This window comes from Petaurus breviceps, unplaced genomic scaffold (assembly GCF_028583685.1).
Source record: "Petaurus breviceps papuanus isolate PSGF00001 unplaced genomic scaffold, PetGlider_PUasm1.0 38, whole genome shotgun sequence".
Lineage (NCBI taxonomy): Eukaryota > Metazoa > Chordata > Mammalia > Diprotodontia > Petauridae > Petaurus > Petaurus breviceps.
Window position 1 is genome coordinate 49739318 of NW_027186304.1, and position 25414 is coordinate 49764731.

The 25414-nt window shown below is 37.6% G+C and overlaps 1 protein-coding gene across 2 annotated transcripts in view; it reads right to left on the bottom strand.

The window, feature by feature from the left end:
• Nucleotides 1-25414, bottom strand: part of GAREM1 (GRB2 associated regulator of MAPK1 subtype 1) — a 216486-nt gene that overhangs the window by 122848 nt on the left and 68224 nt on the right. For both annotated transcript variants that reach the window (XM_069099868.1, XM_069099867.1), the window contains exon 2: nucleotides 20962-21102. In XM_069099868.1, coding sequence (XP_068955969.1) covers nucleotides 20962-21102 — 141 coding nt within the window. The remainder of the gene's footprint in view (nucleotides 1-20961; nucleotides 21103-25414) is intronic.

Here is a 25414-nt window from a genome sequence, read left to right on the forward strand (position 1 = left end):
AATACGAATACTGCCATGAAACACTCCCTAGCTGACCACATTTGTTGTTTGGTTGTTTTCAGTCAGGTCCAGCTCTTCATGACCCTATTTGGTGTTTTCTTGTCAAAGACACTAGAATATTTTGCCATTTCCTTCTCCAGTTCATTTTTCAGATGAGGAAACTGAGGCAAACAGGGTTAAATAACTTCCCAAGGTCACATAGCAAACAAATGTCTGGGGACAGATCTGAACTCAGGAAGATGAGTCTTCCTGTCTCCAAGTCCAGCACTCTAGGCACTCCACCATCTAGCTACCCCAACTGAACTTGCCAATGACTCAATTCTTATGGCCCTGTGCTACCCCATTACTAAATTATCTGAACCTTCAAAAACACATAAACTTGACAATTTTTCTATCTATTATTTTTATGCAGTCCAGATTCCCCCTGATGAATGCCAATTTAAAAAATGGTTTAATGTTCTATTTGTTAGTCTTATTCACAAAGCTGTGGTTTGTGATTATTAGTAAAGTGAGAAATCCAGAATAAGCTATACACACAACGTACATTGTTTATGAAACATATAATTATGGTCTTCATTTTGCCAATAACCGTGATTGGTAGCTTTCAGTGCTTAAGACCTACAATGTGATGTGGCTGCTTTATTAAGCAACACTAAGGAACAGATTGGGTTCCCAGGGCTTTGGTTTCCATGGAGAGGAAACAGAACTTGTTGGTCACACTACACATTTCCTATCGGGTACTTCAAGCATAGTATGCATTGAGAGAAGGGAATTTTAAAGCAGAGGCTACAGAAGTGACACTATGTTTAATGCTAAGTGAGGTCACAGCAATCAAAGTCCATTCCTGGGCAGCTAGCCAACATTTTGCATCTTGTGTTCAGAAATGACAACCCACTCTACCCCCTTGTTTTTATGTATTATTTATAGTATTTCCTTAAATTCTTCAGGTGAGTTTTTGTTCAATAAATTTTTAAAAATTATTATTTTAAACTTGACAAACCAACAAAAATGATTATTTCTATATACAAAGGAAAGAAAACAAGGATTGCATATGGCCCTGCTGATTTCTGTTTTATATAATTTTCTCTCTCCATCCCTCCCTCCTTCTCTTCCTTCCTCTTTTTTTTAAGGTGAGTTTTCCGGAAGCAAGAATAAATTATCTCAGGTCAGTGACTTATCCCACTAAGTGACATACATTGTGCTGGCAAGTGCCCATTATAATAAAATTCATTCTCTTTACATTTGATAGATTACATCACAGTCAAACCTAAGTGGGCTGTGCCCAAAATGAGAAGGATGGCAGGGCTACTAAACAGTACTCCATTCCAAGCCCCTCTTGTAGAGAAAGATGACACTGCTTACAATGCACTCACCAAGCCTTAAGAACCTACTATGTGCCAAGCATACACAGAAAGACTCTCAAAGGAGCTTACAGTTAATAGGAGAGGCAACAGGGAGGAAAAAACCAAAAACCTTGTGCCAATAAGATGTACACAGCAGAAACTGAGAGTCATTTCAGGGGAAAGGCACTAGTATTAAGGGGGATCAGGAAAGGCTTTTTATAGAAGAAAGTGAGACTTTTCTCAGGGCCTGTATATGATCTCTAACTGGGGGTCCTGGTGCAGGCAGGAGAAGGAATGTGGAGAAGTAGAAAGGCTGGAACAAAGTATAAAAGCCTATGGACTCCCCAAATCAGCAACATCCTAAAGAATGTTTCTATGCAGGAAAATTTCCAAGATGATAAAGAGCTGGTAATTTTAAAAATGACTTCATTTTAAACATGTTCTTGTAGAAAATACTAAATACATAAAGATCCAGTCTACAGCTAGAAACTTTCAGTTTTTTTTACATAAGCAAAAGTATTTGATATTCAAGTTGATTTAAGCTGCAACATATAACTTCGCTCATTTTTTATTTCCCTTAATCACATTATATGTAAATTCCGACCACACAAAACAAGTATGAAGAGGAAAAGGGTGAGTGGGAACATAAACAAACACACATTTCTTCATTAGTCTAGTTACAAACAAGTCACTCTGAGCAGGATGTAGATAATGTAAGAACTAAAAATGGATCAATGGACTATATTTTCAGTTTTAAAGATAATGCCTACAAGCTGGTTTCTTTTATAAATTGTGGATCGATGGCCACAGATACTGAGAAGCACATAGCTGGGTCTGTACTTTAATCAGCATTCATTAAGTCCCTTCCAATAACAGGAGATTTATTTAGACATTGGCCAATGCTATAAACTGAACAGAAAACACTAATCCACATCTTAAGAGAAATGAGGGACAAAACAAAAGGATGATTAGTGGCTTATTTAGGATATTTAATTTAATATTAATTCCCTTAATATCTTCCACATTTCAAACATTCCAGGCACAGAAATTAAGTTTGGGTTTTAAGATTGGATTGCTTTCTAGAAAACCAATTCTAAAAACCAAATCCAAAGGAAAAGTGAATTTTTTGTATTGTAAGACCATCTCCTATTTGGTTTCATCTCCTATTTAGAGCCAGATCTATTATCTTCAGCAAATAGATATCTGTTGAATAGCTGTTCGCTTGCTTGCTACCCTGCTAAGCCTACTCTAATTCCCTCAATGGCTCCTCTATGCAGTCTCAATGAGATTTCAACAACTGCAATCTAAGAAAATTTGAACCTGTTCTAGATATAAGTGCACAGCCATTGTACAGTTTTACATGAGATGCTAATCTGAACAAGGAAAAACAATGGTTTTGCTACAAATAGTTTCTTTGGATTTCCTCTTTGAGGATGATAACAGCAAATATTCCTCACAGGATCACTCAAGCAGGTGAAGAAGCAAGAACTGAGAAAATCCTAGAATCCAAAGGTGTGGAGTTAACAGAAAACATTTAAGTACTGGTCTTTAAGGGGAAACTAATTTATTTTTGTAATTAAGTAATTTATGTTTGTTCCTACAGCTCATGGGCTGCTCAGTCTTCAGATTTTCAACCTGGAGGTCAAAGGAACTTTGGCAGCCCTCTAGTCTAACTCTTTCATATTGCAGATGAAAAAACTGGGGACCAGGGTATTGTGTGGCTTATGAAGGGTGACATGGGTAGTAAAGCAGCAGGGACAGGTTTTGAACCCAGATCCTATCATTCCAGAACCTCTTTCCATTATACCACATTAAGGACAAATTGTTTCTTTTCTCTAGTTCCTTGGGAATCCTGAACTTTAAATGATTCTCTATTCTGGGTACTGTCCTTTTTCTTCGTATTTTTTTCCCTTAAGAATAAATCTACTTGTCTTACTCTCTTTCCTCTATAACTATTATTTTCTAGACGAGGTAGGTGGCACAAGGGATGATGAAGCTAAACCTGGAATCAGGAAGAACTGAATTCAACCCTTCCTGAGACTTGTACTAGCTGTTAGTTACTCTTGGCAAATCACTTAACCTCTACCTCAGTTTCCCCATTTATAAAATGGGGATGACAGTGTTTACCTCCAAGGCTTGTTGTAAAGACAAAATAACATTTGTAAAGGACTTCTGCAAATCTTAAAGCATTATATAAGTGCTCTCTCTCTACTATTAACACAATTTTCTTCCAGTTTTCTGAAGAATCTTGGCCCCAGTGCTGAAGTCGACATCCTCTCCTTGGCCCCAAGAGTAGATGTATGACAGCTTCTTCTGTAAGCAAAGAAAATCTCAACAACCATTTTACGAAGACAAATAAAGTTTTTATTAAAAGCACCATATAAGGAGACTAGGCAGGATTAATAGGTAGAGAAACGTGACAACCAGAAATGGCTTCACAAACTAGATAGAGATGTTGATGTCTTACTTTTGTTCCTTCTCCTATTCACACATCATGAGGTCTTTCCTGTTGGAGACCTTGGAACACTTCATAGCAAATAGTATTTATTTATTATTTCCATTTTGTGTGGGAAATATGCATGGGAAGATTAGGCAACTAGGCCAAGGTCCTACAAGAACATGACTCCAGGGGCGGCTAGGTGGTGCAGTGAATAGAGCACTGGCCCTGGAGTCAGGAGGACCTGAGTTCAAATCTGGCCTCAGACACTTGACACAATTACTAGCCGTGTTACTTTGGGTAAGTCACTTAACCCCAATTACTCTCCAAAAAGCAAAAAAAAAAAAGAACATAACTCCTAACCCATCTCTAACCTGCTCTTCCACTCCTTTCCTGTTTCCAATTCCAAGTGGAGATCATTTAGGGAGCCAAGTTATTTAGATGCAAATTCTACACTGAAGCATACAGGTGGGGCTTGACAATACCCCTGAGGTTCCTTTCATCTGTTTATTCTGAGTATTCAGTAGAAACTCAATATTTTAATTCTACTTGAAGAGATAATGGGACCTGAAACAATTTTTAAGATTGGAGCTGGAGTTGGAAGTAAGGAGACTGCCTTTGTGCCCCCACTTGATAATTACAAAATAAGAGACTGAACTATTTGCAGTCCCATAAAATGTGCGTCACTGGACAATGTTAATTCACAGCCAGTTCAAACACCATGCATTTGAAAAATGGCTTGTATCTGAAAAACCAACTTGACATCAATTTTTTTTTTTAATTCACAAACAGCTCAAATATTGTCCATTTGGAAAATAGTTTGTTCTACTAGAAAACCTCCTTTGATATCAAATTTTTGGTAGGGGAGGAGGAATAAATGCTTTTTACCTCAAAAGTGAGGGTTTCTGGTCAGGCTCAATTCTGGCAATGATAGAAACTGATCACCAATATTAATTGTGTAAGGCTTAAATTTAAGTGCTAAAAAACAGATACATACAATTCTTTTTTGATTAACAAAAATCAAACATGGCATAAACAACAGAGTTCTGGACTTGTGAATCAGGAAGACCTAGATTCAAACTGCACCTCAGACACTTACTAGCTATATGACCCCAATATGCCATTCATTTAATCTGTCCTGACTTCAATTCCTATTCCATAAAATGAAGGGGTCTGAGTTGATGGTCTCTAAGGGCCACTCTGGCTCTAAATCAATGATGCTGTGATTCTCACTCTCTCTACCCAGAATACTCTGATCTCCAAGGAAACAAGACATGAAACATTGTTCCATAGCCATCTTCTGAGGGAGACACACTTATTCACACAGATTACAGACCTACACAGAAAAACAGATACGCCACTACAGGAGACCTCCAATTTTCCAGTTTTATAAGTACTCAAAAACAGGAATCTAACAGTGACTCTCAACAATAACTTGCCTTGTGTGAGAAGAGGTGAGCAGCTAGGTGGGGTCAACAATGGCAAGTTAACCCTGCTCACCATTAATCTGTACAAGCAGCTTTCATTAATTCGGAAAACACTGAAAGTTCTTATCTAAGGGCTGACATAATCACAACCATGCTTAAAAAAGATTGATCAGACTAATGTAGGGAATCAATTGGAAGGAGGAGTTGTCTGCATCTCTCTTGGGAATATATCATTCTATTTTGTATTATCAATCTGCATTTATTAAGTACTGGAACCATGCTAGGTATTAAGTATACAAATAGTATACTTTCTATACTAAGTGTACAAATATTTTAAAAATGAAAAAGCTTATATTCCACATGCACATATAAGATATCCCAAAAGTCTCAGTGCAACTTTGAGTTTTGATAGTTAGGACTTTAGATACTATGTGCATGTATCTCTCTACATGTATATTATGCGTGTATGTATATATGCACACATATGTGTATATGTTTGTATATAATAGATTTCATGTATGTATATAAATGAGATATATCTACATTTCTCCAGTGTCCCTGTGTTTTAAATGTTATTGTGTCTATATATGTATAAATACATGTATATATGTACTTTGTATACTGTGTATATTCTTGATATATATGAAGAAAGTACATTTTTATTTGGTGTGTATGTGTATATGTGAGATATGTAATATCTTTGTATGCTATGGAGGTAGAGGCAGGAAAGTTATAACAAAATATAAAGCTTACAAATCCAAAAATTTAGCAACACCTAATGGAACATTTCTATGTAGGAAATATTCCAAAATGATAAAGAACCAACTTGTAATTTAATCAATGATTAATTTTGAACATGTTCTTGAAGAAAATACTGAATACGTAGGGATTGAGGCTACACACACACACACACACACACACACACACACACACACACACACAAATACATGGTACTTTGGGAGGGAAGGCACTAGAAATTGGAGGCTCAGAAAAATCTTGGTGCAAGGAGGTGATGCTAAAGCTTCTTCTTAAAGGAAGAGAGAGATTATTTAAGATGGAGGTGAGAAGGGCTGTATCCCTGTATGACTTCCCTCTCCTATAAAAATGTTGCTGTTTATGTTGTTGTTTGTCCATTTTTGAAGAGGACCCATGACATCACGGGGTGACAGCCCGACATGAGCAGGAGTTGGATTTCAGCAAGGCAGAGCTGCAGTTTTCAGCCTCACTCTCTCTTCTAGAGTCACTGAAGTCCAATGACAAGACAAAAGTCAAGACTGGTGATGGCCCAGGATGCAGTGAACGACCTTCGTTTCTTCAATGTCTGACCAAGCTCTAAGCGCTCCACAGCACCTGCTTCAGTAGTTTTAGTGGCCATTGGAACAAACTGTTCTCATTTGCCCACTCTGCCATGGGAAGTCTTCACATGCTGGGGGTGGACAGCCTCCTAACTGACTAACTGGTTTGAGGCCTATCCATCAGTTACCCTCAACCTGGTTTAGCCCATCTACTGAAACAGTTTACCAGGCTGTAGCTACTGTGTACACTACAGTTTCTTGGAGCCAGATGTGAAAGCCGAGTGCCAGGTGGACACCAAAGGTGGATAAGCAGGGTTTTTTTTTAATTACATAAAAATGTAATAAGCTTTGGGAAGAGAGGGACTGTGTCCTAATTAATTAGAGCTCCCAGAGTGCCTAGTACTTTCTGCATATAAGAATTCCACAAGTGAATGAAAATAGAGGCAGGGAGATTACTCTAAATTACAATGGCCTTGAAAATTAAAAAGAGGAGAAAGATAAGAAAAATGCTTTGAAGGCAGAATCCTTAAGAATTGGCAGCAGAATGGATGCATGGGGATTTTTTAAAAATTAAGATATTTAAAGATTAAAACATTAATGTTAAAATATTAAAACCTTTTTTAAGAAGAGATATTCTTGTTTTTGAGTTTAAGTAACTAGGAAAATAGTGAGAGGTGTTGAAAGAAAGAGCCAACTGAGAAGGAAAGATGGATGATGGAAGATGTATTTAGCCTTGAACAGTAGGCTCTGGGGCCAAGAGAAAGATGAATCCAAGTCACGGAGGAATGAGATCTTTCAAATGTACCTTACATGTAATTTATCCGCACTTTCTTTAAAGTTCTGTAGACTAAAATTCTATTTAGCTGGCCATACTCTTAATAAGATGCTAACAAGGAAGGTAAGCCTAACAAGGACAAGTTCCATGATTAATACACCAGTTCCAACAAGCTGAAGTTATCATACAGTGAACATCCCACAAAATCAATATGTTAGAGTGTATGAATCATACTTACTATGTGTTCTGCTTCAGAGCATGCTGGGAGAGCCACTCCAACAGGTAAGCAGCTTACCAGGAACTGAGTATACACCTTCACTGTTTGGTGAGTCATTAAGCCAGATGACTCCAGTACCCAAGAAATATTATTATGAGGGCATGATATTCCTAACAGTGAAGGAAAATAACTTACTTAAAGCAGTCTATCCCTGTGAGTTCTCATTAAGTCCATTCTGTGTGAAGAGAAACAACTGAGACTATCTTTAGCTCAAAGGAGTACTGAAAAGCAAAATGTTAACTCTTTAAAGCTCCAATTAGTTACTCAGATGGATAAGATAAGTGAGAAAGGTGAATTCCCAGATTAAACAAGCCCCTTTCTGCCAATGAGATAAACATTTCACTAGCAGTGTAGGTCACAGCAGCTTGTTCATAGGCTCCATCTGATTTTAATTATATCACCCCCATGGATTGAGCTAGACTTGAGCTGGGGTGGCCCCTTTTGCAGGCCCTCAGGAGGGGCACTGTGCTAGCATTACTGGAGAAGAAATCAAGGGGAAATGGCAAATCAAGGTTCATATTTACTCTTTGTTCCATTACAGAGTTATTTTAGACCTCTAGGTTCTGGATTTTCCCATTTATTGATTCAGTATGCTCTGCAGGGACTGAGAGAACAAATGAGGAATAATGTAAAAAATTAAAACATAAATGACAGGCTCTAAGTGTCTTGGAAATATGGCATATTACATTAGCCTCTGGGGGAAAAAAAAACATACAGAGGGATATGCAGTTTAATTGTGACCCCACTGGGTTTAAAGAGAAAAATTTCTCTCTCATCTCCCCTTCCCTATGAGAAAAAAAGGAAGAAAATAAAGTTATAACAAATATGTATAGTCAAGCAAAAACATTGGCCACGTCCAGAAATGTGTCTCATTCTGCATAGTTAGTCCATCATCTGTCAAGAGATCATTCTCCATCATGAACCTTCTAGAATCATGGTGGATCAGAGTTCTTAGGTCTTTCAAAGTTGTTTGCTTTTACAATGTTGTTATATTATAAACTGTTTTCCTGGTTCTACTCACCTCACACGGCAGCAGTTCATACGAGTCCTTCTAGGTTTCTCAGGAACTGTCCATTTGTTACATTCTGCACTGCAGTATTCTATTAGATTTATGCACCATAATCTGTTCACTCATTTCCCCAACTGATGGGAATCCCTTTGATGACAGTTCTTTGCCACCACAGAAAGAGGTGCTATGAATATTTCTGTACATACAGATCTTTTTCCTTTGTTGTTGTTTTTTTTTGGGGGGGGGGTGCATTGGGTGGCTGCAGGGACCACTTTGAGATATATGTAGGCAAAAGTGTCCAAAAGACAGTAGAAATGAAGACAACTTACGTCACACACATACATACACACAGTTAAATTCAAACTCGTGTTTTTTGTTGCATTCATTCATTCTCCAATCTGGGTTAGAGTCTAGGCTGTCACTTACTAACTTTGTGACCCCAGGCAAATCACAATTAGCTGCACCTGGATTTTTCTCAAAAGTGAATTTGAGCTATTAACATTTATACTACAAATACTTCCAGCTGCTTAGTTCAGTGCCTGGCACAAAGTAGATGCTTAGTAAATGCCTGTTGTAGGGGCGGCTAGGTGGCGCAGTGAGTAAAGCACCAGCCCCGCAGACCCAAGTTCGATTCCAGCCTCAGACACTTAACACCCACACACACACACACACACAAAAATAAACTAGCCGTGTAACCTTGGGCAAGTTACTTAACCCCAATTGCCCTCCAAAAGGCAAAAAAAAAAAAAAATAAAAAATGCCTGTTGTTGACTGCCTTCACAGAATCAAATGTGTGGATATATTTCAATCAAAAATCATTTATTAAGCACCTCCTGTGTTACATACAGCAGCTATTACTGTTATGAGTTACTAGATCTGTAAACTTCAATGTTATCCAAGGAACTGCATTTATTCGAACATTTATTAAGCACCTACTATATATGGTACCACACAAGGCCCCAAGGAAAATTCAAAGAAATAGGATTGAGTCCCAGCTCTCAAAGAGTTTACTAGATAGATATGCAAATAAATGAAAAGTTCTACAAATATGAAATGTGATTTTAAAAGTAATTGTCCCTACAGGTAGGAGGTCATCAACCTTCTGTTTAGATCTTTAAGAAAGTGTTGGTATTTGCCTTTTACTACATAAACTTTGTACTACGTAATAGGCAAAATACTCATACAAAGCCTTGTTCAACACTAGTAGTTACTTTTGAAAATGGATGATTCATGCTAATTAAACTCACAACCCAAGAGAATAAAATTAGCTTGTTTCAACATTTCCTTTTGTTCTGTAATTACAATCCAAGGTTATGTTAGATGCTGCATTACTATAATTTTGCCCGAGAGACAGACATTGCATATCCCACGTTTTAAAAACAGCCACCGCCTTAAGAACCCAGGTGCTTGCTGAAGAGCCCCATGGATTGCGCAAAAGGAAGGGAAAAACAACTTTTTTTTACCCTCACTGTACTTATATGTCATTTACCCTCTTAAGACTTGAAGTGGCTTCACAGATCCTTAAAATACTGAAGAATAAAACAGCTAGGAGAGAAAGGGAGTTTTGTTGTTGTTCAGTAGTGTCTGACTTTTCGTAACCCCGTTTAGAGTTTCTTGGCAAAGATACTGGTGTGGTTTGTTTGCCCTTTTCTTCTCCAGCTCATCTGACAGATAAGGAAACTGAGGCAAAAAGGATTAAGTGACTTGTCTAGGGTCACATAACTAGTTAAGTGTCAGAAGCTGTATTTGAACTCAGGTCTTCCTGACTCTAGGCCCAGCACTATTCAACTGACACTCAAGGAAATGCCAACTACTATGTGTATATAGTTCGGTGCTAGGTATGGGAGGGGATAAATGATGTTAAAGTATAAACAGGGCATGGATTCTGTACTCAAGGCGCTAACAATCCAGAAGGCTCACCCAGTCACTTCAAGACTAAGAAGAAAAAAAATTGTATCAATAACAGCTAAAGGAAAGAGAATCAATATCAGAAGCACCAGAATTTATAAAGAAATTGAAGTTTCTTAAAAAATAATGATTTCTTAAAATTTGATTCTTGAAGCAAATCTTTTCTGCCTAATTTCTCCCACCCTCAAGTGAGCAGTGTTAGAAGCCTAACAAAAGGCTGATGACAGGAATGATAGCAAAATTGAGAAATCTGACTTCTATTCCAGACTTGTAAAAGCAAATCTCTGCACTTTTGGTAGCCAAACTTCTCTGGAAGGTTTGGATACACTTCATTTACAATACCTTTTATCTAAATTGAAAAATAAAATTACGGAGCAAGGGAGCAATCACTTTCCTAGGTATTAATGCCAATTTTTCTTGAGTGGTTTCTCTGCGGGTAGCAAAGAATGCCACGCTGACTGAACAGATTTTTGCTTTTGGTATCAATTACTTGTCACACTGAGAAACTTTTTATCCAAACTTCAAAAGCTGTTTTGCCAGAATGGAAAGAAATTTTCCATCTTTCTGAGGGCACAGTTAGTGACTTCAGGATCAATATCAATTACAGGACTTTTAAGTCAGTACTGTCTTCCCAGTACAATTTCAAGTTGAGTTCAGGTCTCCTGAAACCATGTGGCTCAGTCCTTGAGTTTGAGTAAATGGTTCTTAATCATAAATGGAATTTCAGGAAAGTCTCACTGATTTGAATGCCTCACACAGTCTAAACTGGCAAAAAAAAAAAAAAAAGAAATTTCAAAATCTTTTTAAATGGATACAGTTTAATTATTCTTAAGTACGCATGATGATAATGATGACAAATCTCTTTAAATTTTAGAAGCAGCTAGGTGGTGCAATGTACAGAGTGCCAGATCTGGAGTCAGAAAGACTCACCTCCATGACTTCAAATCCAGCCTTGGACACTTACTAGTTGTGTGACCCTGGACAAGTCACTTAATCCTATTAGTCTCAGTTTCCTCTTCTGTAAAATGAGCTGGAGGAGGAAATGACAAAGCACTCCGGTATCTTTGCCAAGAAAACCACAAATGGAGTCACAAAAAGTCGGAGACAACTAAAAATAAATGAACAACAATGTTAAAGTTTGCAAAGCCCTTTATATGTAGCGTATATCATTTTCTTCTCACAACAGCCTGTGAAGGAGGAGTTAACAGGCACTATTAGCTCCACTTTATAGAGGAAGAAAACGAAGCTGAAAGAAGATAGGAACTTGCCATGGGTCAGAGACAGGATTTGAACCCTGGTCTTCCTTTCTTAAATCTTTCCTATCTACCACACAGTAGGCTGCCTCTGTGATAATGTGAATGAACTGCTAACAAAAAGGTTTTTTTTGGGGGGGGAGGAGCATGAGTGGAAAAGGGGGCAGAAGTAGCTGGGTCTGTATTAGTGGACAGAGATTTATTTGCAATTAGAAAAATTTTTAAAAATGAATATCTGAAGTTCTTAGAAACAGCAGACCCTCACAGGTGGTTTAAAAATGTCCAACACTTCCAGGAAGTTATTTATTCATTTGTTTACCAAATCCCCTCTTCAATGACATAAGAGAAAAAGGTAAATTTCTGCCCAGATGATTCTGAATTTGTAATGTGAATCAATGAATTTTTCTCACGCAAATGAAAAGAGCCAAACTACCCCCTTGAAACTGGAGGTTCATTTTCTGTTGTCAATAATCACAAAAGCGACGAGACAGCTGTATACAGGTGGTGAACGCAATACTTGGTGTGCTTGTCAATAATAACAACAGTTTACAATTACATAGGCCTTTGTGGTTAGGAAAGCACTCACTATATACCTTATCGTGTTCGAGCCTGCCAGATGCCCTAAGACATAAACAATAAGAGTATTTTGACACTTTGATAAACGAGAAATTTGCTCAGATGTTTTAAATGACTTGGTCACCTTTTCACAGCTGATAAATAACAAAGACAGGGCTAGAATCTCTGTCTCCTCACTCCAAGTCTCACTGTTCTTTCTACCATATAACAGCGTCTGATTTTGTTCTAAAGTCTCACTTTTCAAAAAAAAAAAAAGCTTTAAAATCTGAAATAGTATTATCTCTTGGCAACTGAGATGTGGTTCTTCCCCAAAGCAGGGGAAAGCCCTGATGGATCTCTACAGATCTCTTCTGTTTTGTTTTGTTTGGGGTTTGATATTCTCTAAATTTTATTAGCAAAGCAATCTCTAGGTTATAGATTTCAAGACTCCTCTCCTTTTCATTCAGCTCAATACGAACATTTTTGAAACACTAACTGAATACAAAGCACCATGCTGGGCAATGGTGATACAATCAAAGAAACAAAACAGTTCAGGATACAACATGCAGACAATCCATGTTAGACAATACAGGTAAGACAATGTAAGGTAATCTGAGGAGGGTGGGAAGGCTGGAAGGGATGAGGGAAGGCTATACAGAATAGGTGGCATCTGAACTGAATCTTGAAGGAAGATAAGATTCACAGCTGTGGGGCTGAAGAAGTGTTTGCTCTCTCAAAGGCTCCATAAGATGATTTTTCTAAAGTGATCTGAGAGTTGAAATCACTAACTCCTAAATTCAAATCCTGCCTCAGATACTTAATAGCTCTGTGACCACAGGCAAGTCACCTCAAACTCCCGATCTGTAAAATGAAAATAGCACCCTCCCTTATTAGTTGCCATGAGGATCAAATAAAATTATGTGTAAAGCATTTTGTGAAACTTGAAAGTGCTACCTTAGCTGTTGCTGTTGTGTGTTAGGCACCGAGGACACCCAGAACAAAGATAAACAGTTCTTGTCCTTTGAGAGCTTACATTCTACCATAAGGAAACAAGTCCATAGAGAAGTAGATAGATAAATACAAAGTAATTTTAAAGGTAGGTAGTTGGCATAGTGGATAGAGAGCTGCTGGGCTTGGTTGGAATCTGAAAGACCCGAGTTCCAATTCCGCATCAGACACTGGCTATGTAAGCATAGACAAGTCCCTTAACTTCTCTCAGTCTCAGTTTCCTCATCTGTAAAATTAGGAGGTTGGCCTCCATGGCCTCTAAGAATTCTTTCCACCTCCGTGGCTATGACCCTGCGAGTCATTCACATGTGGGGAATATGTGACACATATGTGACACAAAGTTTGTAAAGGAGAGTGACATGAAATAAATAAAGTAGGAAAAGTGGATCATAAGCAAACCATCAAATTGCAGGCTGAGGAGGTAGTTTATATTTTATCCCAAAGACAACACAGAGCCACTGAAGGGTTTCAAGCTGAGCAGTTCATAAGCCAAGTACTAGGAGTAAGCCATAATCCTTTCCATGTCTGACATTCCATCTGGGAGAGAATAATGTTCAAAAAGCCCACTAATCATTATCATGTGCTGGCATTTAACCCCTCTATCAGCTTCTTCCATCTCACCAGGGGCTCTTAAACACCCGTGGCACACAGCATCACATTAAGCCTGCTAAGTTAAAACGAGGGCATCTCTGACCTTTAGAAGCTGACAAATGAGGACAATTGAAAGATATAAAAAAGCTTACCAGAGAGACATTTCAGGAATTAAATACCTGCTTGGAAGTACGTTAAACAGCTTATAAAAAAAAGTCAATGCTGCTTTCTGGACAGGTCATTTGTTGTCTCACCCAAAACAGATGAAATAAGTTCTCAAATTCAATATTACAATTTTCCCCTTTTCATTCCACGGCATAGTTAGTATTGTTATTGTTTGTTTTGTTTTTTTAAAGAAATGGTGGTTGAATGGAGTCAAAGTTTTTCTTGTAGGTAAATATGGGAATCTTGTAAGAAAGGAAAGATGCACTTAAGAATATGTGATACTATGGTCACTTGCAAGAAATTCTGGCTACTAGAAGAGCTCTCAAGGACCCTAAAAGGTTTCCTGAGTTTACTACCTGATTGTGTTGTGTAAAGATGTGAGCAACGGCAACTGAATCAAAAAAACCAGGGGCTTTCTGAAACTTCGAGTTATAAGAGGTTCACATTAAAAGGAGTAAATAAATCCACTGCTAATGATGGTGCCAGAGGTCCCACAAGGTATGAAGTTGCAAATTGGAAGGTCTTAGAAATAAGACATATCACATAAATTTCTTTTAGAGAAAATCAGATTTTACAGTCATTTCGAAAGGTTAACAAATTCTTAGGAGAGTCATGAGTTTTACCCAAAGCTCGAGACATTCTTGTTATTTTACTTTCCAGCTGTTTCTTCAACCATTAAAACAGTTTTGAAATGGAGTGTGGTTAAAATAAAAGCAGATTTAACTAGAGAAAAGTCGACCTTTTGGAGTTATGCCATTATCAAATGGGAATTTTTTTCTGTTATGGCATCATGAAATTATATACTTAAACCTAGAAAAGATTTTAGAGCTCGTCACATCCACCTTGTCATTTTACATATAAGGAAACTGAGTCCAGAGAGTTAGGAGAACAATCCAATATCACATGGGCATTTAGAAGCACAACTGGAATTTATAACTTAGCTCCTCTGGCCCCCTAATCTAGCATCCTTTCCATTACAATGTACTTTATAAATATAAGTAGCAAGGTATGGTGGAAAGAACATTAGGCTTGGATGCAGGATTCAAACCCAGGTCCTCCTAACTTTGACAGTGACTAACTTTGTGATTCTGGAAAAATCACTTAATTTTCTGACCTTAAGCTTCCTCATCTGAAAAACTTCACAGGTCTCTTGTGAAGATAAAAGGAGAATGTAATGTGGAACATTTTATAACACCTTAGAATGATACAGAGCTATTTTTTTAAAGCACCAAACTATATTTACGATACTATCAATTAAACATATTTAATGCTTTTGCTAAATTAATACATTTTAATCGATATTTCTGGGGTTTTTTATATCACCATAGTTTCTCCCAGTATCCTTACTCACCTCACAAAGAGCCATTCCATATTATGAATATTTTTAAAGAAACAATGCTAACAGTAAGGGAGAAGAAAAGGTCAGTAAACCAATCAATACATTGGAAAAGTCAAATATGCAATGTACCACTTCCACGCTCATCTCACCTCTACAAAGAAGTAGAATGGGGAAAGCAGGGGAAGGAGACATCTCATGGCTCTTCTTTGGGGGTCAGGTTTGCTCTTTGTAATTTTGTTAATGCCCAGTTTTGAGTGTTTCATGGCTCTTTCCACTTGCATTGTCATAGTCGTTTGTGCTTCTTTTTTCTTGGCTCTGCTTACTTTCACTCTGCATCAAATAATGTAAATGTTCATATGCTTCTCTGCATTCATCATGGTCATAGTTCTATTTATACCACAAACTGCTTAGCCATTCCTCATTCAATGGGGACCAACTTTGTTTTCAATTCTTTGTTAATGTTCAGTGATTTAAAAAAAAAGTATTTTTAAAAATACTATTATATCTTGGAGGAAAATCGAATATGGAGCAGAGTATAAAATGGCAAATATTTACTGAGTGACTACTTTAAGCATAGTACTGCTCAAATGTGCAGTTTAATTCTGCCATTTAAATTAAAAACTTCAAAAATATGTAACACCCGATCCCTCTCCCCCCAAGTTTACAGTTTAGTTGGGCAAATACAACAATGACGTGAAAAAATATCTAAGAATGCAACACCACAAAAGTGCCAACTGAATAATATGGACAATAAATGCTAAAGAGGATTTAGGAAAGGCTTTGCACAGGGCAGGTGAGACAACTTTGGTCCTGAGGATAATAAGCAGAGGAAAAGAGAAAGGGTATCCATTTGAGGCAGAGAGAATGGCATGATCAAATACAGAAGCGGGAATATGCCCAGCATGATCTGGGGTCACTAAATGCTCTCAGTGGAGGGAGCTTAAAGCCCTCTGAAACAAGGTTCCCTTCTACCACTCCAGTCTTATTTCACATTATTCTCTTTTACACACTCCCTGTTTCAAACAAACTGCAGTATTTTCTGAATATGACAGTTCATTCTGTCTTTATGCCTTTATTCAGTACACACGTGGCCCCCATAGTGAGAATGTGCTCCCTTCTTACCTGTACATTTTAAAATCCACACCTTCCCTCAACGCTCAGCTGAAATGCCATTCCTACATTTTCTGCATTCTACCCCACCCCACCAATTTGTAATCATTCTCTCTTTCTTAAAATCATTCTGTATGATTTTATCTTTCTTTATTTGTGTTACATGCTATTTATCTCCTTATTGCCATGGCATGGGGGAAGGAAGAAGGAAATGAACATTTACATGCCCTCTGCGTTAAGGGCCTTAGAAATATTATCCCATTATAATTTCTAGCTGTATCTAGAAAAAGCACTAATAAATAAATGTATAAAATGGCTATATATATATATATATATATATATATATATTTGCATCTAATGGTAGCTCTCTTGAGGGAGAGGCAAGGAAGGAAAAAAGTTACACAATAATTTAAAAGGAATAGCAAGTTGTACATAATATATTTGCCATTTCACATACAAGCATCTTTTTTTATTCTATGTTATGTAAATGCTTGTTTTATTTCTTAAGTTCAGAATAAAATAGATAAAATTATTTAAAATAATGACAATTTCTCATGACATGGTAGAAAGAAGTTCAAATCCCACCTTGGCTACTTACTAACTGTATAACCTTAGACAACTCACTAAACCTTTCTAAGATTCAGTTTTCTTATCTGGAAAATTAGAGAGTTGTATTAAGTGAACTCTAAGGTCCCTTTTGCCTTTAAATATCTGATTCTATGACTCCCTCAGACCCCTAAAGAAGATAAGTTATTTGGGATCTGGGACTATTTCAGTTTTTGTCTTTGTATCTTGGGTATTTACCACAATGCCTCCCATGTAATAAGCATTTAATAAATGTTTGTTTAATTAAGTTAAATCTTAGTGAGAGAAAAATGTAAAGGGAGTGGTAGGACAGAGAGACAAGGGGGGATTTAGAAGTAGGATGGGGTCACTTCATGTCAAGGAGACTGAAGTCACTTGAGATATCTGAGCAAGAGAGTGATGGAATGAAAATAGTGTTTAAGAAACAATCTGGTAGTGTTGCAAGCTAGATGCATTGGACTCGGGGAAGACTACTCACTACAGGGTGTTTTCTGCTACTTTCTGTAACCCAAGCAATTATAGTTATCAAAAAAGGTTAACACCAATTCTCAGAGGAGTCATGTGCTTTTAGCCAAAATAATCCTTCTCTTCTCAGGTTTTCCCATACAAGAAAAAACCACAGGAGCTTGGAGACCTTTGAAAAACAGCATGCATTTCCTCTGTAGCTTCAAACACTATCTTGAAAGGGAGAACAGTCAGGTCTTAATGATTATGCCTCATTTACAGCTGCTGGTAAGATGGATGTGCCAGTTTCAGTAGGTGCCCAAACTTGTCACTAAGGCATTTCCTGCAGTCTCATTTTCCCTACTGGTTTTTGAAGCCCCCTCCTGAGCCTGAGAGCAGTATTTCTGAGGAACAAATTCCAAGCTAGAAGACCTACAAGTTTGCTCCTTCCCTCCTGGGCAGATGATGCCCTTAAAAGGAAAGTGTGAGATTCTCAGTGATGCAGTACCAGCTAATAAGGGGCTAGTAGACCTATGTCAAAGCATAACAGATAGGTGGAGGAAAGAGGCAGATTCAGGACACAGGTACAGTTACAGGTTATAGGGCTATATGGTGCAGCATTAACATGAAGAATGTTAGCATGATCTAGTTTGGAATAATCAGTTACAAATTAAGGTTGGATTTTTTTTTTCTTAGAAAATATTACAGAAAACTGGATCTTATAAATCCAGAGACCTTTAATAAGGAAAAAAGTAAGCAACAACAAGAAAAACAATAATTCTCATAGTCCCTTGATTATAGCCTAGCCCTGGATATAGGTTATACCTCTAAAATGAAATCTTTGAAAGGAAAATCTTTAAGTACAAGTAGAAAATTACTTCATTAGAATACTGGAATCAAAAGGTTGTTTTTTAACCTTTTCTTCCAAACCGAGTTTTAATTATATTTTATTGCTTTTTCAATCTGTCACTTTTATTAGTATTTTGTTACTAAGAGTGCAAACATACCAACATCATATTTTGCCTAAGTTAGATTGGGGGGGGGGGGCAGGAACATGGGCAGGGATGTGACTGATATTGACACATCTGAGAACAAGTTTCAGATCATAGAATCACAAACTTAGATCAAGAAGAGACCCAAAATATCAATGAATCTAAGTCCCCTATACTTCCAGAAGAGGTGACTAAGTCTCAGAGATGTTAAGTGAGGGGAAGAGTGTCAAAACTGAGGTTTGAAACCAGGTCCCATAACTCCACATCCAAATTTTTTTAAATAAAATGCTACAAAAATTTAAAGTGAGATGGAATTGAGACAAGTATTGTGACCATTTTAAAAACAGCTCTCCCCTCTTAGCTAGGATTTCTCAGAGATGTCCAAGGACAGAGAGTCCAACACGAGGAACACAAAGTGGTTTGGTCATTGTGTAGAACAGGGGCATCATTGTCCTATTGTTCAGCAAAACAAGATGGCCAGTACAAAGCGGAGTGTGCCATCATGCCAAGAATCACAGTCATGCCCAAAGGCAGCTAGTTGGGTAGCAAAAAAACATAGAGAAGGGGTTTAAGTGAAGGTAATTTGATTGTGTTATGTAAACTGATTTGAATTTGTGACATTTTTTATAAGTAATTGCTTATAGGATGTTGCATATATCATTTGAACTTCACTCAGACCTCAGTGATGTGGGTGAGCACTGATGCTTTGGCATGCTAAGTTGGTACCATAAAGAAGGGATGAGGTATATTTCTTGTTTCTCACGATATATGTTTCTGTATTTTAGTGATTTGTTGGATAGTTAAAATTATAAGATGCTAGAATGTATATAAATGTATACAGGTTGTTTTATAAAAAAAATTGGTGATGACTTGATACAAGTGTTTAGCACCTGAGGCTATAAGTCTGACCATATATCAGAGGATCATACCAGCACTGTTTAGTTCAATCATTTCAGTGATGTTTGATTCCTCAAGACCTCATTTGGGGTTTTCTTGGCAAAGATACTGCAGTGGTTTGTCATTTCCTTTTTCAGCTCATTTTACAGATGAGGAAACAGATTTAAGTAACTTGCCCTGGGTCATGTAGCTGAGACTTGATTTGAACTCAGGTCTTCCTGACACCAGGTCTGGTACTTTTCCCACTATGCCACCTAGCTGTCCCCTGATAAATATACAAGTACAATTTACTTACTTTCTTTTTATTTTTTGTAAAGCAATTGGGGTTAAGTAACTTGCTCAAGATTACACGGCCAGGTATTTCTGGGTGTGGTGCTAAGTATCTGAGCCCGGATTCGATCCCCAGGTCATCCCGACACTGGGGCCGGTGCTCTTACTCGCTGAGCCACCTGGCCTCCCCTAAGCAATCGGGGTTAAGTAACTTGCTGAAGGTTACATGGCCAGTTATTGCTGGGTGTGGTGCTGAGTGTCTGAGCCTGGATTTGATCCCCAGGTCATCCCGACACTGAAGCCAGTGCTCTTACTCGCTGTGCTACGTGGCCGCCCCAACAAGTACAATTTTCTAAAAAAACAAACTTGCCAGCTAAAGAATTCACTAGAAGCATTTACAATAGCTTATAATAATTACTTCATATATTCCCATGTCAGTGTTTTTAAATTAAACATTTTATAGTTATTTTTTTTAAAGTATCCAGAGGGAGAAGAGAGATAATATCAACTCCAAATTCAGTTTTCTTTCCGCTAAACCAAAATGCTTATTTTATGGATTCTTATATAGAAATAGACAGTTAGGGGGGCATTAAGCATTAGAATCTAAGAACTGTAGATGTTGTATTCATAAAATTCACTCCCCTAAGCTACTAGGTACACTGGGACTAGAGTTAGGAAGACTTGAGTTCAAATTCAACTTCAGACACTTACCACCTCTGTCTTCTTCAGTTTCCTCAACTGTAAAATAGGATACAGCACCTATCTCCCAAAGTTGTTGGGAGGTTCAAATAAGATAATAATTGTAAAGTGATTATCACTGTGCCTGGCATATAAATAGGCACTTGGTAAATGTGTGTTTCCTTCCTTCCTTCGGCAGAGAAAGGAATGACTTGCTCAAAGTAATAAGGGAAGGGAAAGAGCCAGGACCAGAACCCAGGTCTCCTCACTACCAGCAGAATGATCTTCCCATCAAAATGATTCGATTCCCATATTGTTTTCAAGATCCCAGAAACCAAGAAAACTTGCTACGCTTTCAACATTTTCAGTTACAATACCTAACAAAACTCCCAGATTAGTTACATACATGCCCTACTTTGGGATTGGAGGCTTGAAATAAAAAACTAACTCCATCAAAAGTGTTGATTGTAATCCTCCAATGTCCAAAGGCATCTCAAAGGAAGAGTTCTCACGGATCCTCCTCCCTTCTCTCACTGTGGAAGCAAAAATTAAGTACTCATTCTTCACCCCTAATGGTTTTCATAAAAGAAGGAATTTTCATACCTGCATAATGTACTGGGATTTCTATCTTTGGCCCAATGACATAGTGACCTTCCTCCAGGCTATGCGCAGTGATGGTTGTCCACTGCCGGCAGGAATGAATCAAAAGGTAGTCATTCTCTCGAAGACCTTCCACGGATTCTCCTGGAAAAGAGTGTTTTATGTCATATACACAGAAATAACACTTGTTCAGTTCTATTTTTTTTAATAGTAAAATCTCACTTACTAGAACTTAGTTTGATTCAGATTTTGATCATTTGAAACCCACCAGGTCTGAAGTTTATGCCCTTTGTGTTATGGAGAAAAAATTAACTTTGAAAATTATCTGTTAAGATTGTAAAGGATTGGGGCGGCCAGGTGAATAACTGGCCATGTAACCTTGAGCAAGTTACTTAACCCCAATTGCTTAAAAAAAAAAAAAGATTGTAAAGGATATATTTGTTCTACTTGACAATACACCTTATTTTATTTTATTTGCTTTTTGGAGGGGGGAAAGCAGGGTAACTGGGGTTAAGTGACTTGACCAAGGTCACCCAGCTAGTATTAAGTATCTGAGGCTGGATTTGAACTCAGGTCCTGAGCTCTCACTGCACCACCTAGCTGCCCCCTACACCTTACTTTAGAACAGAAGTATTAAACTCCTGAGTGCTGCCCAAACCTGACTGAAATGTCAACTGGGAAATATTTAACAAAATAAATAAAAACACAATACAATATAGGTAATGTTAATATGTGGTTTTCTACATCAACATGAAGCTGCTTTTATGTAAAAGGTTTGGGCCTCCCATTTCTACTGGAATTTTGACACCACTAATCTGGCAAACTGCTTATTTCCAAATTAACTGTAATTACAATGAACATTTATTCCTTGAAAAGAATATCTGTCTCCTCCTACCTGACCAAAAGGAATGTTTTAACATATGTGTGTATATATATATATATATATATATATATATATACACATATACATATATGGTCTATATTCTTGAAATAATAAATATATATGAAAATATTTTTATTTATTCTGACTGGGTCCAATAAAGATTCATAGGATTGAGAGAGAAAATTTAGATCATCTATTGCCTAATACCTCTTGTTTTTACAGTTGGGGAATTAAAATTATTTCTTCAGGGGCGGCTAGGTGGCACAGTGAGTAAGAGCACTAGCCCTGGCGTCGGGAGACCCAGGATCGGTTCCGGCCTCAGATACCTGGCACCCACACAAAAACTAACTGGCCGTATAACCTTGAGCAAATTACTTAACACCAATTGCTTAAAAAAAAAATTATTTCCTCACAAAAGCAGCAGGGCTAGGATTTGAACTCAAGTTGTCTGTGCACGATGATACCCTAATGCCCCCCCCCATCACTCCATTTATTTCACTTTATATCTCAATATATTCAATATAAATTTTTACATTTTCCTTCAAACCAACCTTCCCTATTTCTATTGAAAATACCACCATCCTTCCAGTCATCCAAGTTCATAACTTTGGAATCAAGAGTATTTCCATCCAGGGCGGCCAGGTAGCACAGCGAGTAAGAGCACCGGCTCCAGTGTTGAGAAGACCTGGAGATCGAATCCCAGGCTCAGACACTTAGCACCCACCCAGAAACACCTAACCTTGAGCAAGTTACTTAACCCCAATTGCTTTAAAAAAAAAAAAGAGTATTTCCACCCTACTTACCCCCCAACATCTCATGAATCCCCCCTTTTTTCCTCTGCTCACACAGTAAGTACTTTGGGTCAGGCTCTCTTCACCTCACACCTATACCAGCATAATGACCTATGAAATGGTTTCTAGTCTCTCTGTTCCCAAATCCATCCCCTAAAAAGCTACCAAAAGCACAGATACATTTACATCACTCCCCTATTCAAAAAATTTGCAGTGGTTCTGTCTTATTCTCTGGGAAGGAGAAACTTATAATTCCTTTGTTCAACATTTAAGCTCTCTACAATCTGCCTCCCACTAAATATTTCCAGACTCTTCACATATTCTCCTTTATGTACTTTAGATTCCACTCTAACTGACTTATGAGCTATTTCCCAAACTCCTAATTATATTTCCTGCCCTTTTGCTATTCTGCTTTTAAATTTATTTTTTTTTCAATGAATGAAAACCTGCCTTTTCTCCCTCCCACCACCTGAGAAAGCGAGAAAATCCCATTTTCTATAAATCCTGTTACAAACACATATAGGCAACACAAATTCCTTCACTGGCAAGCTTTCTGCCTCTCTCCTCATACACATGTATGTATGCATGTATCAATGTGTGTGAATGTATATAGTCACACACGTGTGCATACATATATACATATGTGTATGCATGTAAATGCGTGCTCAAGCTGTGCTCTGAGTTCATCACTTCTCTATCAGGAGGTGGGTAGCTTGTTCCTCTTTATTATTTCACAGGCTATGGCCCCTGTGCTTGGTAAGAGAGATACCCTCACCTCTGCCTCTTAGAACCCCTAAATTCCTTCAAGGCTCGGCTCAGGTACCACTTTCCTCCATTTAATCTTTGCTGTATCCAATCTGATTAAATAGACATTTATTAAGCACCTACTGTGTACCAGACCACTCCTGGACCACTACCTTGTTGTGGCAGGATGGGCTTGTACACATCAATGAAACCATGAGTTATGCCATGCTGGCAGGACAGATAGGTCATAGTGGAGAGTTCTGAAAAAAGGTGATCCACTAAAGAAAGAAATGGCAAACCACTCCAGGATCTTCGCCAAGAAAACCCCATGAAAAGCGGTGCAGAGTCACAAAGAATAAGGCACAACTGAACAAAAAAACCAATATATGTACCAGCACTGCGATAAGCACTGAGGATACAAAGAGAGTAAAAAAAAAAATCCCTGACTTCAAGGAGCTTACAATCTCATGGCGGAGACAGCATGCAAATAAATACATACAAAGCAAGCTATAAATGGAATAAACAGGAAGTGATTGCAAGAGGGAAATGACTGTAAGAGCGGCTGTAAGAGTAGAAGGTGGGATTTTATTTGGGACTTTAAGTAATCAAGGAAGGTCATTAGTAAGAGCAGAGAAGGAAGAGTGTTCCAGGCAGAGGGCAGCCAGAAAAAAATGCCTGGAGTCAGTTCTCTCCCTCATTGGATTAATTTTGATTTCAATAGATTAATTCAGATAAATTTAAATTTATTTAGTAGTGCATATGCTGTATCCAATAGTAAAATGTATGTCTCCAAAGCAGGTAGTCCTTCGTATTTTTCTCTGGGTTCTCAGAACCTAGTATAGCCCATATTTAGTCACCTTCTAATTATTTGCTGAATTGAATTAACTATGAAGTTACTTTGCATTACACTGTCTCCTCCACTATAATTAGATAATGCATATAAAGAGCTCTGTAAACCTTAAGGCATTATATAACGTTATGAGTTATTATTAATTATTATTAACCACTTTTACTAAATGCCAACAGCTTTTTTTAAACCAAAGGTCAAAAATGTTTTGAATAAAGAGTAAAGAACATAGTTCCTGCTGTTTAAGAATATTCTGAAATCATCTATTCCATTAATGTTTATATTTAAATATTTAAAAAAAATTATAACTAGAGAAGACAAATTATCTAACATAGCAACTATCAACTTTATTTACAAAGGTTTTAAATTGAACTTTTTCTTTTTTTCCACTATGGAAAAGATCAGTATATCTAGAGTCTGAGGACCTGGGTTCAAATCCTACCTCTAAAGCTTATTAAGTGCATGAACTTGGGTAACTCCCTTAGCTTCTCTGGGCCTCAGTTTCTTCATCTGTAAAATGAGGGAGTTCAACTAGATGATCTGTAAAGACCTTGACAACTCTAGGTTTGTGATCCTGTTAAGTGGTCTGGGTGTAACAACTAGAGTGCTGGGCCTGGAGTGAGGAAGATCTGAGTTCAAATTCAGCTTCAGACACTTACTAGACAAGTCACTTAACCCTGTTTGCCTCAGTTTCCTCATCTGTAAAATGAGATGGAGAAGAAAGTGGTAAACCACTCTAGTATCTTTGCCAAGAAAACCCCAAATGCAGTCGAGTCCGACAACCAAAAGTGACTAAATGAGAAGTCATTGATATTTATATAGATGCACATGTATGACACACACACACAGATACAAAGAAAAATTTTATTATCAATTGATTTATCGGTGCAAAAATGGCCAAGAAAGCCAAAAACCATCTTATTTTTTTCTCCAAGCAAGATATATATTCTACAACAGAGTACACTGATTTTTGAAAAAGCAGCTTTAAAAAAAGCCTTGGAAGCCCTCACACCAGAGGTACCAGTCTTCCCTGAACACACTCTACAGCCCAAACACACCCTACATCCCATTTTCAGGACTGCTTTCCACCTTTGGTATCTACATGATCCACCTAACTCTCCTGGTAAACCATTTTTTGGCTTATAGACTAAATAAGGACCATTTTTTGGCTTACAGACTAAATAAGGTCCA